Below are 16,828 nucleotides of genomic sequence, written 5' to 3'. Positions count from 1 at the left end.
AGCTGAGCCCTGTCTGCTCCCCACCCCCACCAGGAGTCTGGACCGCCTGGATTCCGTGGACATGCTGCTGCCCTCCAAGTGTCCGAGCTGGGAGGAAGACTACAACCCCATCAGCGACAGCCTCAACGACTCCAGCTGCATCAGCCAGGTGAGGGTGGTGGGCAGCCAGGACAGTGTGCTTGGCAGACAGAGCCCACCTCTCACCCAGGGGGACACACATCAATGCCCAACCCCGGTTGAGTGATCTGCATTGTGCTTCTGTTTAGTCTGTTCTCTGAGCTACCTATGTGTGTCTCTCTGTCCCACTGACTGTCCTGTGGCTGGTGAGCAGTCACAGGGCCTGACATTGCATGGCCTAAGCTGGGTCCTGAGGGAGGGCCCACACCATGGCTGTAGACGCAGGAGCCCTGTGGTTAGGGAACTGGAGACCTGGGTTTGGGTCCCATCTTGTCACTGACTAGAGGAACCCAGAACAAGTCGCTTCTTCCCAGAGCATGTTCCCTGATTTACCACAAGAGGGTGGTAATTTCTATTTCAACAGGTCGTGAGGAATCAATGAGATAATGAACATAAAGTGCCCAGCAAAGGGTCGCTACCTTTATGGTGCTTATCGCTATCTTGCTGTGTGACTTCACACAAATTGCTTCTCCACTCTGGACTACTAACAGCAATAAGCATACGGTGCTGCACTTTTAATTCTCAGCTCCTCGAACCCTCACAGCCACCCCCAGAGGGGGCATTATTATTCTTATCCTCATTTCAAAGATGAGGATACTGCGACTCAGAGAGTGAGGTCACACAGCTAGGAGGAGACAAAGCTGGGTAGGAATCCTGAGCCGTCATACCCACCTCTGGATCCCAGCCCTTACCAGGTGTTCAGTACTTTAGAGTTTGCAAAGGTGGGACTAGCCAAGGCTTGAGGGCTTCCCCCATGGAGTGGACTTGGAGACAAGGCCCAGAGAGAGCATACCCCGGCCAGTAGTGGTACAGCAAGGCAGCGAGGGCAGCCAGGTGCGGACCCAGCCTTCTCTCTGTGTGCAGTCCCATGGCCCAGGCTAATGGACTGCTTAGAATCAGAAGGCTTTGGTACCACCAGCTCCCCAACACTCCATTATTCCTAGTCTGGCCAAACCTTTCCCAGACTCCGAGGAGACTAACATCAGGTGTGGGGAGGGGTACAGCATCCCAGACATGGGACCCTCTGCCACCCTCATCCTGGCCCCACCAAGTCTTACCTTAATAGTTGTCCTGGCCTCCATGCCTGCCACCTTCACTGTGGTCTCAGTGGCCAGGGAGAGCTTTTAAAAGACTTAAGTCAGGCCCTGGCCAGGTAACTCATTAGTTAAAATGCCATCCCTATATGCCATGGTTTGGGGTTCAATCCCCAGTAAGAGCACATTCAAGAGTTAACCTATGACTGTATCAATAAGTGAAACAAATAGATATTTCTCTTTCTCTCTCTCTCTCTCTCTCTCTCTCAAATCAATAATTTTTTAAAATTACATATACAGTGGCCTGGCCACCATGGCTCAGTGGTTAAGCATTGACCTATGAACCAGGAGATCCAGGTTTGGTTCCTAGTCAGGGCACATGCCCAGGTTGTGGGCTCAATCCCCAGTATGGGGCATGCAGGAGGCAGCCAATCAATGATTCTCTTTTATCATTGATGTTTTTATCTCTCTCTCCCTCTCCCTTCCTCTCTGAAATCAATAAAAATAAAACAAAAGAAATATACAGTGAAAGACTAAAGTCAGATCACACCCTACCCCTGCTTAAACCCTCCCATGGCTCCCACCACACCCAGGTGAGAGCCAGAGTCTTTACTGGGTCCCACGAGGCCCTGCCTCCCTCTGGGACATGATCTCAGTTTACTCTGTGACTCACCCTGCTCCGTCCACACTGGCCTCCTCTCTGCTCCTTACACATCTTATCCCTGCCCAGGTCACTGCATTTGCTATTCCCTCTACCAGGAGCACTCTCCTCTCAAATCTTTGCATGGCTGACTCTTCCTTGCATTTCAGGTCTTGGCTCAAATGTCACCTCCTCAGAGGGGCCTGCCCTCTTGTGTAAAGTAGCTGCCCTCTCGTGTAAAGTGCTTCATTTTCTTAGCAGCACTTACCACGATCTAGAATTACATTTGTTTACTTCTTTACTTAATATCTGTCTCACTCTTAAGACTGAGAGCTTCCTAAAAGTGAGGGCCCTGCTTGTTCCCCACAGTGTCCCCAGTACGGGGCACAGGGCATGCAGGTGTGTGCTGGATGGACAGCTTCCCTCCCTGTCTCTCCCATCCTATCATGTTCTCTTCTCTCGGCTCTCAGTCTTCCTGTCTGTACCTGTCGCCCTCTGTTTTTCTCTCACCTCATTCACATTTTTCTCTGACTCTAGTGTGTTTCATTTCCACGTTTCTCTCTGGGTCTGTCTGTCTCTCTCACACACTCATCTTCATCCCCTGCCTGGCCCTGGCACTTGGAACATTTTTGTCCTTTAGCTATACAAAAAGGCACAAGATATCAGCCAGGCTGGGAACCCCAGCAGGTCTCTCCTATTACCCCCTGACTAGCCCCAGCTCTGTCCTAGCATAGGGTCCTCTGAACCCCCAAATATTCATCCCCAGAAGCTTGAGCGACCTGAGCCAAAGTCAGAGATTTGTCAGCTCTAAGCTGTGTCTCTGCAGCCTTGATTCCTGCCCGAGAGAGCTTGTCCCACCAGGCATTGGACTGTGCAGGCCCTCACCAGGGAAGAGAAGGCTCTGGGCTCTGTCCCTAAACTACAGATCCTGGGGGATGCCTGCCAGGTAAGAGGCAGCAGACAGGGCATCCATGGTGCCAGGGGCCAGACCAAGAGAAAGATGTGTAAACAGCACATTACAAATCCCCTGAAGGAGTGAGCCTCCCATCCCTGGAGGAAGCCAAGTGAGACCTCCTAGCACCTGGGCTACAGCCAGTCTGAGGAGGAGGTTAGACCAGCCAGCCACAAGTTCTATTACAGCCGAGCCTGAACAACCAAGCCCAGCCCCAGCCTTGGTCTCCCCATAACCCTCCCCTTCTCTTTCTGCAGATTTTCGGACAGGCCTCCCTGATCCCCCAGTTGTTTGGCCATGAGCAGCAGGTCAGTATGTTTACCATTTTTCATACCCCAATCCCAGAATCCAGAGCTGGGTCTTAGGCCTGGCATCGGGTGGTCCTAGCTCCCAGCCTGAGCAGGTAAAAGCAGAGCCAGCACCAGGAAAGCCACCTCCAATGAAGATGGAGTCTAGGCTCATGTTGGCGCCTTTACCTTCCACTCCTTGGCCCTATTGCTTCACTTCTCTATACCTGTTCCCTCCTCCCCAGAATAGGAAAGAATGGGTGAGGTTCTATGAATAGGGTAAGATATAACTCCAGGACAGTGATGGCGAACCTTTTGAGCTTGGCGTGTCAGCGTTTTTGAAAAACCCTAACTTAACTCTGGTGCCGTGTCACATATAGAAATTTTTTTATATTTGCAACCATAGTAAAACAAAGATTTATATTTTTGATATTTATTTTATATATTTAAATGCCATTTAACAGAAAAATCAACCAAAAAAATGAGTTCGCGTGTCACCTCTGACACGCGTGTCATAGGTTCGCCATCACTGCTCCAGGACAAGGGGAAGCATTCCCTGAGTCTTCTGGCTCCCTCCCTCCTCACCTCCCCCAAACTGGGGAAAATCCTGGGCAGACTGTTTTATTTGGACAGCCTGAGGGCTGGTGGTATTGACCTCAGTCCCAAGATGCCCTAACTTTTCTCCTTTTGGGGCCTTTAACGATGTTGGGACTTTCTGAATGCAGAGACTTTTCAATTTTACAAAAGTTGATGGAGGCGGGGCCAGTCCTGGTATTGTCTTTGGTAAGGGTGCTTCCCTCCCAAGCACACTCATCCTGCCCCTGGAAGTGGCCCTCTCCTACCCCCACCTATTGACCCTCTCCTCCTCCAAGCCCCAAGACCAGAAACTAGAGCAGGAAAGGTGCTCTGAGCTCAACCCCTCATTGTGTCCAGGAGTAGGCAAGGGACTTGTCTAAGGCCACATTCTACAGAGGCAGAACTAACTAGGACTGGGCCCCATATTGCCTAATGCCAGACATGGATGCCTTATGTGCCTCCCGCCCCGATGTCACATTATCCTCAAAGGTCTTTGGGAGTCCACAGTAGGCCAGGCAACCCACAGGGCAGTTCCCTGCACACAATGTGTCCTCAGTGATACACATGCCCCCAGCACTGACCAGGTGACCCCTGCACCCCGCCAGAGCTTGCAAGCATCTTAACCAACACTTACAAACCCTTGCACTCACCCCACAGAGCTTCCCATGATACTAAGTACAGGTTAACAGGTGCTTACTCTCCCAGACACTATTCTAAATCCATGATATTAATTATATCACTTAATCTTGATAACAATCCTATGAAATTTGGTGTATAACTAGTCCCCATGTTATACCCTTGATCTTAGCCAAAAGGCTGAAAGCAGTATTAGCCTCCATTTGATAGACGGGGAAACTGAAGCACTGAACAGTTAAATGACTTGCCCACCTTCGTATTGTGAGGAAATTATGAACCAGGGATTGAAACTCTGGCAGTCTAGTTCCAGAGCTGAGCCATTACTGTGAAATTCCAAAGCAAGACCTCATTGCCCTTGGCAGTCACAAGGGCCTCTCAGTATATCTCAGGTGGCGGCGTTGGAAGATAAACACCTATCTCTTTACTAGCTCCTGCATTTTGAATATGCCACACTGCCTTTTAATTTATCAGCACGACCCAGAAGAACTTTCTGCAGTGATAGGATTGTTCTGTAACCTATGCTCTCCAATAAGGTAGCATGAGCAAGTGAAATGTGAATAAGGAAATGAATTTTTTATTTAATTTTAATTAATTTAAACCTAAATAGCCACTCATGGTTACTACTGTAACAGCTTTAGACCTTTCCAAACATATGCTTGCAATTGGGCGATGTCATTTTACTTGACGCAGTCAGACAAGTACACAGGCATTTCATTTCATTTAGATGGAGAAACACTGACCCAGAGGATAGGGATGGCCTGAGATCACACAGCCTGGTGCAGAGCAGAGCTGGCCCAGGCCCATCTCCATCCTTCCCTTCACATGGTGCTCAGTCATGGGCTTCCCTCCCTCGTAGCCCCAGGCCTCCCCCAGGACCTCTATCCAGTGTCTCTTTTTGGCCAGCTGACTCCTCAGCTTATAGTCTGTGATCCCCAGTTACCAACATGACCCAAAACATGAGTCAGGCAGATGCTTCTAGAACCCTTGGAGAGTGTATGTATGGTGAGGACCCTCTGTGCTCACACCTCCCAGCTGCAGATTTGTAGGATCTTCATCAGTCATCTTTGGAAGAACACTTAGAAGCCATCTAGGTGAGATTGAATTAGATATGAGAAGGCAAATAGCAGCCATTCTGGAATTCTCCACACTGCCCATGGCAGGCATCACTAATCTGTCCTCACTGCCACTACCCTGGTCTGGTCTTAAGTTCTCTCAAGAGACTCTCCCAGCAGTTTCATCTCTGGCCTCTCCCTCCATTCCAGACCCCTCCCCAATATCCACTCTGTAGGCCAGGTCTGGATTAATCTTCCTTAAATATGCATTTGGAGTGTTTGATTCTGCACTTACTCACTGGGTTCCCCTGGTAAGTGTCTTCCCCTCACTGCATATGGTATGAGTTATCTCATTAATCTTGATAACAATCCTATAAAATTTGGTCTGTAATTAGCGCCTATTTTATAGATGGTAAATATCTATAAATTTTAAGATAGTAAATATCTAGCACACCTATTGGCACCCCTCACTCCAGCATTCCGAGCAGACATTAATAACTGATTATAGCCCTAGCTGGTTTGGCTCAGTGGATAGAGCGTCAGACAGCCGACTAAGGGGTCCTGGGCTCAATTCCGGTCAAGGGCACATGCCCGGGTTGCGGGCTCGATCCCCAGTTGGGGCGTGCAGGAGGCAGTGGGTCAATGATTCTCTGTCATCATTGATGTTTCTATCTCTCCCTTTCCCTTCCTCCCTGGAATCAATAAAAATATTTTTTAAAAAACACAGTTTAGCCCTGGCCAGTTTGGCTCACTGGATGGAGCGTCGGCCTGCGGACTGAAAGGTCCCAGGTTCGATTCCAGTCAAGGGCAGTACCTTGGTTGCGGCACGTCCCCAGTGGAGGGTGTGCAGGAGGTAGCTGATCGATGCTTCTCTCTCATCGATGTTTCTGGCTCACTATCCCTCTCCCTTTCTCTCTGTAAAAAAATCAATAAAATATATTTTAAAAAAACAAACAAAAACAACATTTATTATAGCATACATTCCCCCACTAAATTTATATGTGGCCGCAAAATCTATCAGTCCATCAGTGTGGACACACAGGTATAATCTAGTTAATATCCTGGAAACTATCCTTAACAGTTTCTCCTCCATTGTAGAGATGGGGAAAATGAGGCCAGAAGCGAGAAGGGCTGTGTATTTCCAAGGGCTCATCTGCTCATCCCATTCTGAGATGGGAGGGGGAGGGGAGGTGGGCTGGGTTGCGGCCCCACAGACTCCACAGCCCAGCACCTGAGTAGCCCGGCCCTGGGTGAGCAGAGCTGGCCCCTGACGCCTGCCTTTGCCTGGACAGGTACGGGAGGCGGATCTGAGCGACCAGTATGAGGCGGCCTGCGAGTCGGCCTGCAGCGAAGCAGAGTCGACAGCGGCGGAGGCGCTTGACTTGCCGCTGCCGAGCTACTTCCGCTCCCGTAGCCACAGCTACCTGCGCGCCATCCAGGCGGGCTGCTCGCAGGAGGAGGACAGTGTCTCCCTGCAGTCCCTCTCCCCACCACCCAGCACCAGTAGCCTCAGCAACAGTCGCACGCTTCCGAGTGAGTACCGAGTTGAGGGGAAGGGTTTTGTTTTGCTTTGCTTAGGGGAGGGGCAGCCAGTGGGAAATGGTGGGGAGGAATTCGCGGTGGGCTGGCCAGGATTGGAGGGATGATTAGGAGCAAAAGCAGGAGGCCTGGGGGCTGAACTACTCACCAACTGGCGAATTGGTGCTCAAATGGGGGGTCACAGCGGCATTTCCCAGCACTGGTGGCCCGGGAGAGGGGGCTGGAGAAGGCCCCAGCTAATGGGAAGTACTTGATTGCCAGTGGCTGTCAAGACCCTGACTCAGAGCAGCCACCTACTGGTGGGCTGGGCTCACTGAAGCTCTAGGCGCCTGTTTGGATTAGTTCCGTTATGCAAACCTGTGGGGAGGACAGGACCCTCCAGAGAAAGCAGAGCCTTCTGGGAGAGGATGGGATCTGCATTGAGCCTCTCAAAAGGCGTGAGTTTGCAGGTTTCTCTCATACTCTTCCTGGTACTTGTTCTAAATCCTCTGGCGATAACGCATGCAGGATCAGGGTAAGAAGAGAACCTGTGTCACAGAGCAAGCCGTGAAAATCAACAAAATCAAGGCCAAGGAAAATCATAGCACAGTATCTGGTTCAGTAGAGTGAGCTTTGAGCTTACTCTGGCTAGCTGGTTCTCTCCCTGAGCCTGTTTCCCCATCTATAAATAGTAAATTGGGGCATAAGCCAGAGCCTAGGGGGCCCTTGGGGAGATGAAATTACGACTGAGTGTAGAAAGTGTTTATCAGGGCCTTGCATGCACTGGGAGCTGACAAGTGGTAGCTGTTATCAGGCTGGACTCTGAGCTTCCTAACAATTGAAGGCAACTGGTGTTGGATTGTTGTCAAAAGAGAGATAGCTGTTTCAAGTACTTAATTGGTGTTTGATGTTCATAAATGAACCTGGATCCTGTGGATAGTCTACACACAGGAAGCCACCTTGTTGACTGAACGAACTGGTCTTTTCAGGGGGGCAGAGCAAGAATCCACTTTGTTTACCTATTGCCTGGGTGATGCATGGGCAGATCCTTGAGCTCTCTCCAGCCACTTTTAAACCTTAAGGAACAGTCTCCTTTGCAGGTATTAAGAGCTCAGTCTGGTCTCATTCAAACTTGTCTACCTCAGCATCTCGTGCACCTGCAGCTGGGCGTGGTAGTCAATGTCTTCTCTGTTCCTTGTTCTCCAGTGGCCGTTTCTGGTCCCTCCAGGTGGGAGGGCGAGGTAGCTAGTGCAGATGCTGTATGCTGGCTCTTTCTCCTATGTGGTGCTTTTGGAGTTTCTCCTATCCTGCAGAGCCACATGGTGCCTTCTTTTCTGACATGGGCGATGTCCCTCCAGCCCACTGTTTCTCCATCCAGTGGTCCCCCTCCTCCCCACTCAGCCTCTTTTTGCTAGGGGATCTGGCCCTGCCAGGCAGCCACTTGGGCAGAATTCTCTGAAGACAGCTCCCGCCCTGCTTTCTTCCTTGGCTCCCACATAACCCATGTGAAATGAGGCCTTTGCCTTGCAGCACTCTGAGAGTATGGATTGGTCTGCTCTGAAAGTACAGCCTTCCTTCTAGAACTGCTGTCACACATAGGTAGCCCTGCCAGCCATTCTATTTTGGAGGTCTACAAGCAAGTGACCTCTAAAGGCCAAGGTCCTATGGCCTTCAAATCCAGGGGATCCCTGCAAGGCTCTTCCAGTCCTCTACAGTCCCCATAGGAGCCTCAGGTACACAATCAGATTTCCTACGTCATCGGGCCCATGAGAAATTCTCTAAGTACAAAGTGGGCCTGGGGGGACATATAGCACCCTAGCAATTTTCTTCAAATAAACCCTCATTCACTAATATCGCCCCACTCCATTCATGAACGAGCTGAGGATGGATGATAGGCTACATGTCTCAGAACTATTTGGGTTTCTGAATTGCAGGGGGGCAGATCTAGGGGGGCTATTGCTAGAGTAGTACTGTATAACAACCAACCACAAAATCGGTATGATACAACAGTTAACATTTATTTCTTGCTCCCAAGTTTGTGAATTAACTGGGACAGCTCTGCTTCTGTGGCTGAAGGGTCCTCCTGTGATCAGGGGCCTCCCCAGGGCATATTCTCGTGGTGATGGCAGGAGCACTAGAGAGCAAGCCTAGCTATACATGCACATTTCAAGGCCCCTGCTTGTATAATATTTGCCAAAATGCTATTGGCTAAAGTAAGTCATATGACTGAGTTCAAAGACAAGGGATGGAAAAGTACCTCCCACCTTTGTGTCAGAAACAGTATTTACACGACAAAGGAGTGAAGAATCAGGGTCAATAATTAATCTACTACAGTCCACTCTCTTGGCCATATTGACTTAGAAAATACGTTTATCCTCAAGACTACCACCCACCCACCCCCGAGTTTCATCCAATCGTAACACCAAGATCTCATGGCTTATGTCAGGTCTGGATGTGACTCCTCTTGATTGAGTGACCTAAAATCTAAAGAGACAGTTGTCCACCTCCTACCTGTAACTCTCCACACATCCAGCATACATTGGTGAAATAGAGACAAGATAACTGCAATTCACACTCCTGTTCACAAAAGAAAGAGAAAAGGAATTCAGAAACTTACTGATCCCTGGCAGTTCTGAAGTTCTTCTGGGCAAATGTTGGACGAATACTCTAGGATAGGAAGTTACCTTGATGAGGCCCACGCTGTACCACGGGGGTTGATTCCCTAACCCATTGTTCTCAGCAGCTCTCGGTTCTGCTCTCTGAAAGCCTTTCCTGTTCTGTTTGCCTTTTTGGCCACTTCTGAAGAGAACATTGAAAAATGTGCTCTTTAGGCAGCTGAACAACTTTCTTAGCCTGCTTTCTCCCTAAAGGGAGTTAGGGACCCAGATGTCTTTTTACACCTAGAATGGTCTCGGTCCCTTCTGCCTAAGCTGATCATAGTTTTGGCTGCACACCTATCTCAAACATTTTATGGGTTTCCTATGTATTTGCTTCCACTTAACTCCTTGTGCCAAAAGCACACCCACAATTATTTTTGAGTCATGCCAGTCTTTCTAGATTCAATTATGACTACTTTGGTACATCAGGCCAACTCCTTTTAGCTTTCTGGAAGCCCTTTTGAGCAGCTAAGAGCATCCACTAGAGCATCTTAATATTTTAGAGTATTAATATAAGATGTTACAACCACACCCTTGATTTGATCTGGGCCACCCGCTGTATCTTAACCGGCCATCACCTTCGTTCGATCTTTGTCCTTTGCCCTTGGTTTCATTTGTATCTTAATTTGAGAATGACTTACTAGCAAGAGAGGCTGGAGTTAACAGATTTCTTTTCCAACTCAGCAAGTTCTGGGCCTTCTATATCCCCTCTACACACTCTTTAGTCCTTTTATGGATTTTCTTTCTTATACAACGTTATCAAATGCACCCAAAGGAGCCAGCTTTTGCTTTCAATGTTTTGCCCGGAACCAACCTTGCCCAAATCTATGTACTTTCTTCAAGTTACTGTAGATTGACAGTGTTACCAAGCATTTCATCTCTACATGATATGGGTTACCTTTTTTTCAAGCCTACTGTAACATTTTACGTACTACTCACCACTTGGTCTCAGTGCCAATGCTACATACTTTTGTTGCTAATACACCCTACTCCTGGTACCAATTTCTGTATCTGTCAGCTATTATCACAATAACGCTGTGTAATAAGCATGCTTTTTCAGTGGCACACAGTAATACACATTTTTTCTCATTCGTAAGTGTTCAAGTTGTCTGGTTCTGTTCTGCATGTCCTACATTCTCCTCCTGGAACTAAAGGGTGCCCCTAGAATCACTACCCTAGCCAGGGCATGCTCTTGTCATGGTGGTGGCAGACGTATAAAAGGGAAAACCCCACTTTGCAAGCATATTTCAATTCTCTTTCACACCTACTCATATTTGGTTGGTTAACGTAACTCATATTAGTCCAAGGCCAAGGTCCAGGGAAACATGTCCCACCTTTTGTGGGAGAAGCTGCAGTTACATGGCAAAAGGTATGAATTCAGGAAAGGATTGGGAATTGAGGCCAAAATTTCAATCAGTCATAGCCCGCCTTCTCAGCACAGCCCTCATGGATGATTCAGCATCTGGCTTATGTGTAGGGTTATGGAGCTTTGATTATTCTCATTTGGGATTTTAGCCCAAACCAAAACACTCAAGAAGGTATCATGTAACAACATCTTACACCTACCCAGACATGTGTGCACATGTGCACCTACTTACAGGCATATATATCGTTTTGTACCCTTAGACCTCTATATGATATGAAAATGTAAATAAAAACACATGCACACTGATATTCTCATATGTACACATACCTACATACATCTGCACACACACATACATGTGTGTCTCTAAGGCTCATGACACCTTCTCACCTATAAGGACATCATGCCTCTAGCAGATTTGAGCCACCAAATAATTTCACCGCCTACATTTCCCTGGTCAGCCCTCCCTCCAGGTCTCCACAGTGGCTTCTCTCTCCTCCACCTGCAATCCCCTCATGCTCACAAAACTCATCTCCCTCACAAGGAAAACCAAAGCCACCATATTTTCAGATCTGTGCCCGGAGCTGCAGCTGGTCCATACGGTACCTTTGTGTGCTGGGTTAGTAAAGAGTGCCCCCGCCACCACCAGACACTTAACTGCCATCTCTTGAAAAATTGTCATGATGTACAGTTTTTTTCAGAATAAGACCCGTTAATGCCATCTGCTAGAAACTTGTCATAATAAGTATATAATTTAATTATGTCTTTATTGTGAACAGCACACCCCCTTCTATGTGGCATCCTTAATCAGTGTAAAACTTGCACAGTCCTGCCCATAATCACCTCTCTCCATATAGAAACACACAGGCACATCCTATTCAGCCACTGTCTCCCCTCAGGGGCCACATTGGTCAGAAGGCTGCCCCCTTTCCTTAGCATCTGTCTCCAAGGAGTGAGCAGTCTGGGCCCCACCACCACCACCACCTGCTGAGGGCATGAAAGCTCTTTGTCACTTTCACATGGGCACATATGCAGGCGGGCAGATAGATGTAGTGGGGTGGGGTCGGTGTAATGAGACAGTGAGAGCCTGAGAGGGTGGACCCCTGGGGAGTGGCCATGGGCACGACATGGAGTGCCCACCCACCTCCTCAGAACTGGCCAGCTTCCCAGCTGCCAATGCCACTGTCACCCCTTCCCTCCCTCCCCCTTTCTGACCCAGATTCCACATTCCAAAAATAGCTCTGGCAGGTGACTGGCAGGCTGGGTCAGCTCCAGCTGGGATGGTGGGGAAAGCAGCAGCTTGGCTGCCTATACATGCCCCTTCCCAGCCAAAGAACCTACCTGGGAGAGGCCACAGGGGTTCATCACCCCTCAGTCTGCCTAATCCTGCCTCCTCTCTCTCTGCCTCTGAGAAAATAAAGAACAAAGAAAACCCCCCTCCACTCCTTCCCTTCTTTCCCTCTGCCCATCTTCCATTAGTGCTCATTCTCCTCTCCTCTCTCCCTTCCTCCATCCCTTTCTTCTAGCTCCCCCTCCCATCCCTCTCCCCATCTCTCTCTCTCCACCAGCTCAGCCTTCTGGTCTGTCTCCCTCAGCTCTTTCTCTCCCTGCACCCTCTATCCCTTTCTTCCCTCACAGTTTCTGGCCCTCCCCTCCCACCAGCCTCCCTTTGTGTCTCTCCCACTCCTACTGAATCACAAGGGAGGCTGTGACATCACCCCAAGTGTGGTCGTGGTAGGCTGCTGGGTGGCACCCCCAGCTCCTGCCAACTGCATTCTCTGCCCCTACACATGTGCACACATGTGTACACATACCCATACAGATGCACACACACACACACACACACACACACACTAGGGGTCACTCCCTGGCAGTGCTTGAGGCTGTAGGCTGCGCTGGGTGCTCCTGCCCTGGGCAACACCCTTGCTCAGGGGCTGTAAGTTCTAGTTTTAGCTCTGCTGTGTCACTCTGGGCGGGCCCCAGCCCCTCCCTGTGCCTCAAATTCTCCATCTATATTGTGGAAATTGGGTTTGAGGATCCTTGAATATCTCCTATCCATGTCACAGAATGTTCTGTCCTCCCTTCTTTGTTCCCCCCTCCCTCCCCTCACCCCTGTTGAACTCTCCCAGTTTCTTCTCTGATTCACTCCTCCTCCATAGACACAGGAAGGGAGGCTGACTACATTCCAGGAAGCAGTCAACCCTTCAGTCAGCCTTGTCTTCTAGTATTGTCCTAGGTCTAGCCCTCCACAAAACTGTTATTACACCACAGGCTCCTGTCAGACTGGACACTCCATCCGCCAGAGTGTCAGTGCCGAGAGGACCTCAAAGACAGACTTGTTCAGAGATGCAAAATAGACTTCAACTCATGTCATCTCTGATCCCTGGAGCTCAGGGCTGAGATTTAGTTCAGCAGAGAAGTGTGCTGCCATCGATTAGTGGTGTCTGCCGTAGCCAGGACAGTTGCACATATCTGACATTCCAGATTTAACCCAGTTAACCTCTCTCACATACACATGCACATACACATTTACTGATACTTTACAAAGAAACTGCAGCCTAGAAAAGGTGAGTGTGAAGTCACGGTCACCCAGTTAGTAGGTCAAGCAGGTGTTTTCCACTGACTTGAGTTTGCTATTATCCTGGGGGGCGGGGGGGGCACTCAAGTCCTGATAAAGAGGTACAGTGTGGCCACAGAGTTTCAGGGAGAATTATCAGGCAACACGGGCAGGTTGCATCAGATAAACACTAAGTGAATAGTACACGTGCAGCATAGGACGAGTAAACTTAAATTTTCAAAGTCTTAGGACTGTGCCTGGCCCAATAACCCCCAGTTGCTTTTGTTATTAATATGCCTTTAAGCAAAAACCAGGACAGTGGTGTCTGAAACACTGTATTGTCTTCGGTATGATTCTTTTCTCCTTTTTTTTTAACCATAAAAATTATATTTTATTTACATAATTTCCTATGAAATAGATTTTATACACTTGAGATTGAAAACTGAAACTGCTTTTCCCACAAAATAACTGATGATCACATTCTTAGTTCTTTCGTGATATAGTAATATTAAATCATTTTAGAAAATTAAGTGGCATGTTAAAGCTAATTATTAGCACTTACAAAACAGTAAATTTATGAAAAATCCTATTATGAGGAAATATATAAAACACCAGTTGAAAGTGAAACTTGAATGGAACATGCTGGAGAATATGAGACATTCTTTTCAATAGGTTTACTTTATATTCGCACTGTGATTGGCCCAACATGGTTTATCACCATTAAAACAGATCCTTCAAGCAACCAGAAATTTTATCTTTTTTAAAAATGTTTTTATTGATTTTTAGAGAGAGGGGAAGGGAGAGGGGTAGAGAGAAACATCGATGAGAGAGGAACATCACCGATCAGCTGCCTCTTGTACTCCCCACTGGGGATCGAGCCTGCAATCTGGGTTTGTGCCCTGACCAGGAATCAAACTATGACCTCCTGATTCATGGGTGGAGGCTCAACCACTGAGCCACACTGGCTGAGCTGAATTATCTTTATTTTTTTCCTAAAATAAAAAAGCAGTCTATGAAATAAATAAGAATAGTCTGGAAGTCTTCTAGGGGCCCAATTTCAGTATTTGGAGCACTTGATTTATCCAATTGGAAAACATTTATTTTTTTATATCAATTTGAGTCAGAATCAATGTCCCATTTGTGAGTTTTCCAACCTCTCCATTTCATCCACTTGAAAAAAACTGGGAGCTGATTTCTTCTATTTGTATTTCCTGCCTTTCTGCCCTTTCCTCTTCTTTTTCTTGAAAATATCTGTGTCCTAGGCCAGTGGTCGGCAAACTACAGCTCGCAAGCCACATGCGGCTCCTTGGCCCCTTGAGTGTGACTCTTCCACAAAATACCATGTGCGGGTGTGCACGTACAGTGCGATAGAAACTTCGTGGCCCATGCTCAGAAGTAGGTATTTTGTGGAAGAGCCACACTCAAGGGGCCAAAGAGCTGCATGTGGCTCATGAGCCGCAGTTTGCCGACCACTGTCCTAGGCTATTCCCCTTTCTTCTTCCTTTGCTGCCTTTTTTTCTTACATCTGCTCCTACAAAACCTTGTAATTCACATAATTCTTTTTAGGAGGCTGAGCATAAGGGCTTGTTCCTGTTCCAGGACTCTTTTCTTTTCCATAACCCATGATCCCAAACCTGTGTACCTCCAACTGAACCTTTTCTAAGTTAAATTATTGTATAACCACATCTTTCTTTCTCCTTTCCCCCACCCCCGGAGGCATTTCTTTTTTCTTTTCTTTTTTTATTTCAGAGAGGAAGGGAGAGAGAGGAAAAAAAAAATGATGAGAGAGAATCATCAATCTGCTGTCTCCTGCACACCCCCTACTGGGGATTGAGCCTGCAACCTAGGCATGTCCTGATTCATGGGTAGATGCCCAACCACTGAGACACATGGGCCAGGACTGTGTGCTCTTTTTGATCCAGCTTCTGTTTTGTTATTTCTGTTGTGGAATTCCACCACTGCTACTTGCTGTTCTTCAGGGAAGAGTTGATGCTGCAGCACAAGGGACCTGTGGTCCTGCTAGGGCACCAGTGGGGGTCACAGCAAGGGCACACTGGGCTGTTCTGAGCTCCTAAGAGCAGTGGTTCTCAAACTTCCTAATGCTGCGACCCTTTAATACAGTTCCTCATGTTGTGGTGACCCCCAACCATAAAATTATTTTCGTTGCTACTTCATAACTGTAATTTTGCTACTGTTATGAATCATCATGTAAATATCTGATATGCAGGATGTATTTTCATTGTTACAAATTGAACATAATTAAAGCATAGTGATTAACCACAAAAACAACATGTTATTATATATATGTTTTCCGGTGGTCTTAGGCGACCCCTGTGAAAGGGTTGTTCAACCCCCAAAGGGTCGCGACCCACCGGTTGAGAACCGCTGTCCTAGAGAAAGCTTGAAGGCTCTTCCTCTGGTCTCTTACAGGAGAACCAGGAGGGGGAGCTGGCTCTGCCCCTAACGCCATTGAAGACCCCCACATCTCTCTTGTTTCCCCTTTTCTTTCCGATCCTTTTCTGTTCTGCTTCATCTTCTGTCTCCAAAGCGTTGAGGTTCTGGAGCACAGCATCCAGAAGCGTGTGAGAAGAGGGAAGGAGGAGGGGGACCCCAGACCCTGCTTCTGTGCCATTGTGGGGTCTGGCTCCGTGGGACAAGGCAAAGCCCGCCTTGCATGCCCTCCTTTCCTGTTTTACATTCGGAACAGAGATGCACAGAGAAGGGAAGGAACTTGCCTAGGTCACCCAGCCAGGCAGGTTGAGAAGCAGGAGCTGGGTCTGTGGATGGCAGACAGTGCGGCCCGGGGGGATGAGACCCGCAGAGAAACAACTCCGGGCCAGGGCTGTGAGGAGGAGGCACTGGCTGGGGAGAAGCAAGGACCCGGGAGGGCCGGGAGGCTAGGAGGGTGACGTATGGATTCGGGCGGTACTTACTGCACTTGCCCTCCAGGGCACCGTGGGGTGTAGGTTTTACTGTCAAGCAGGAAACGAAGGCTCAGGGAGGCTGAACGAACGTTCAAGGTCACACAGCCCTCCAGAGGCTGAGCCAGGATTTAAACCCCACCTGGGGGACTCGGGATGATGACAGCAAAGTGAGGATGGAGCAGCGGGGACAACTACAAACACTTAAGACGTAGAGTCGGTCGTACTAGAGGTCTCGTTTGACCCTACAGGGGTGACAAGACCGCCGCGGGCGCTTGCTCTGAGCCTCAGTCTCCCCCAGTGGTGGCGAGGTGTCGCAGTGGTAAACGGATGCGAACTCACCCCGGCCACCTCACTCACGGAGCATGCGTCGCGTTCCAGCTGGAACCGGTTAGGCTGCGGCGTGAGGGGCGGAGCCCTCCTCCCGCGCTCAGGCCTGCGCGTGCCGACGTGGGCGC

The 16,828-nt window shown here is 48.7% G+C and overlaps 1 protein-coding gene across 5 annotated transcripts in view; it reads left to right on the top strand.

Moving 5' to 3' along the window:
• DLGAP4 (discs large homolog associated protein 4) overlaps positions 1 to 16,828 on the top strand; it is a 118,595-nt gene that overhangs the window by 53,540 nt on the left and 48,227 nt on the right. For all 5 annotated transcript variants that reach the window (XM_006764524.2, XM_006764526.2, XM_015564451.1 and 2 more), the window contains exons 4-6: positions 34 to 148; positions 3,061 to 3,111; positions 6,647 to 6,887. In XM_006764524.2, coding sequence (XP_006764587.1) covers positions 34 to 148; positions 3,061 to 3,111; positions 6,647 to 6,887 — 407 coding nt within the window. The remainder of the gene's footprint in view (positions 1 to 33; positions 149 to 3,060; positions 3,112 to 6,646; positions 6,888 to 16,828) is intronic.

The sequence above is a fragment of the Myotis davidii genome, unplaced genomic scaffold (genome assembly GCF_000327345.1).
Source record: "Myotis davidii unplaced genomic scaffold, ASM32734v1 scaffold38, whole genome shotgun sequence".
In the NCBI taxonomy this organism is placed as follows: Eukaryota; Metazoa; Chordata; class Mammalia; order Chiroptera; family Vespertilionidae; genus Myotis; species Myotis davidii.
This window is presented reverse-complemented; position numbering and strand designations above follow the sequence as displayed.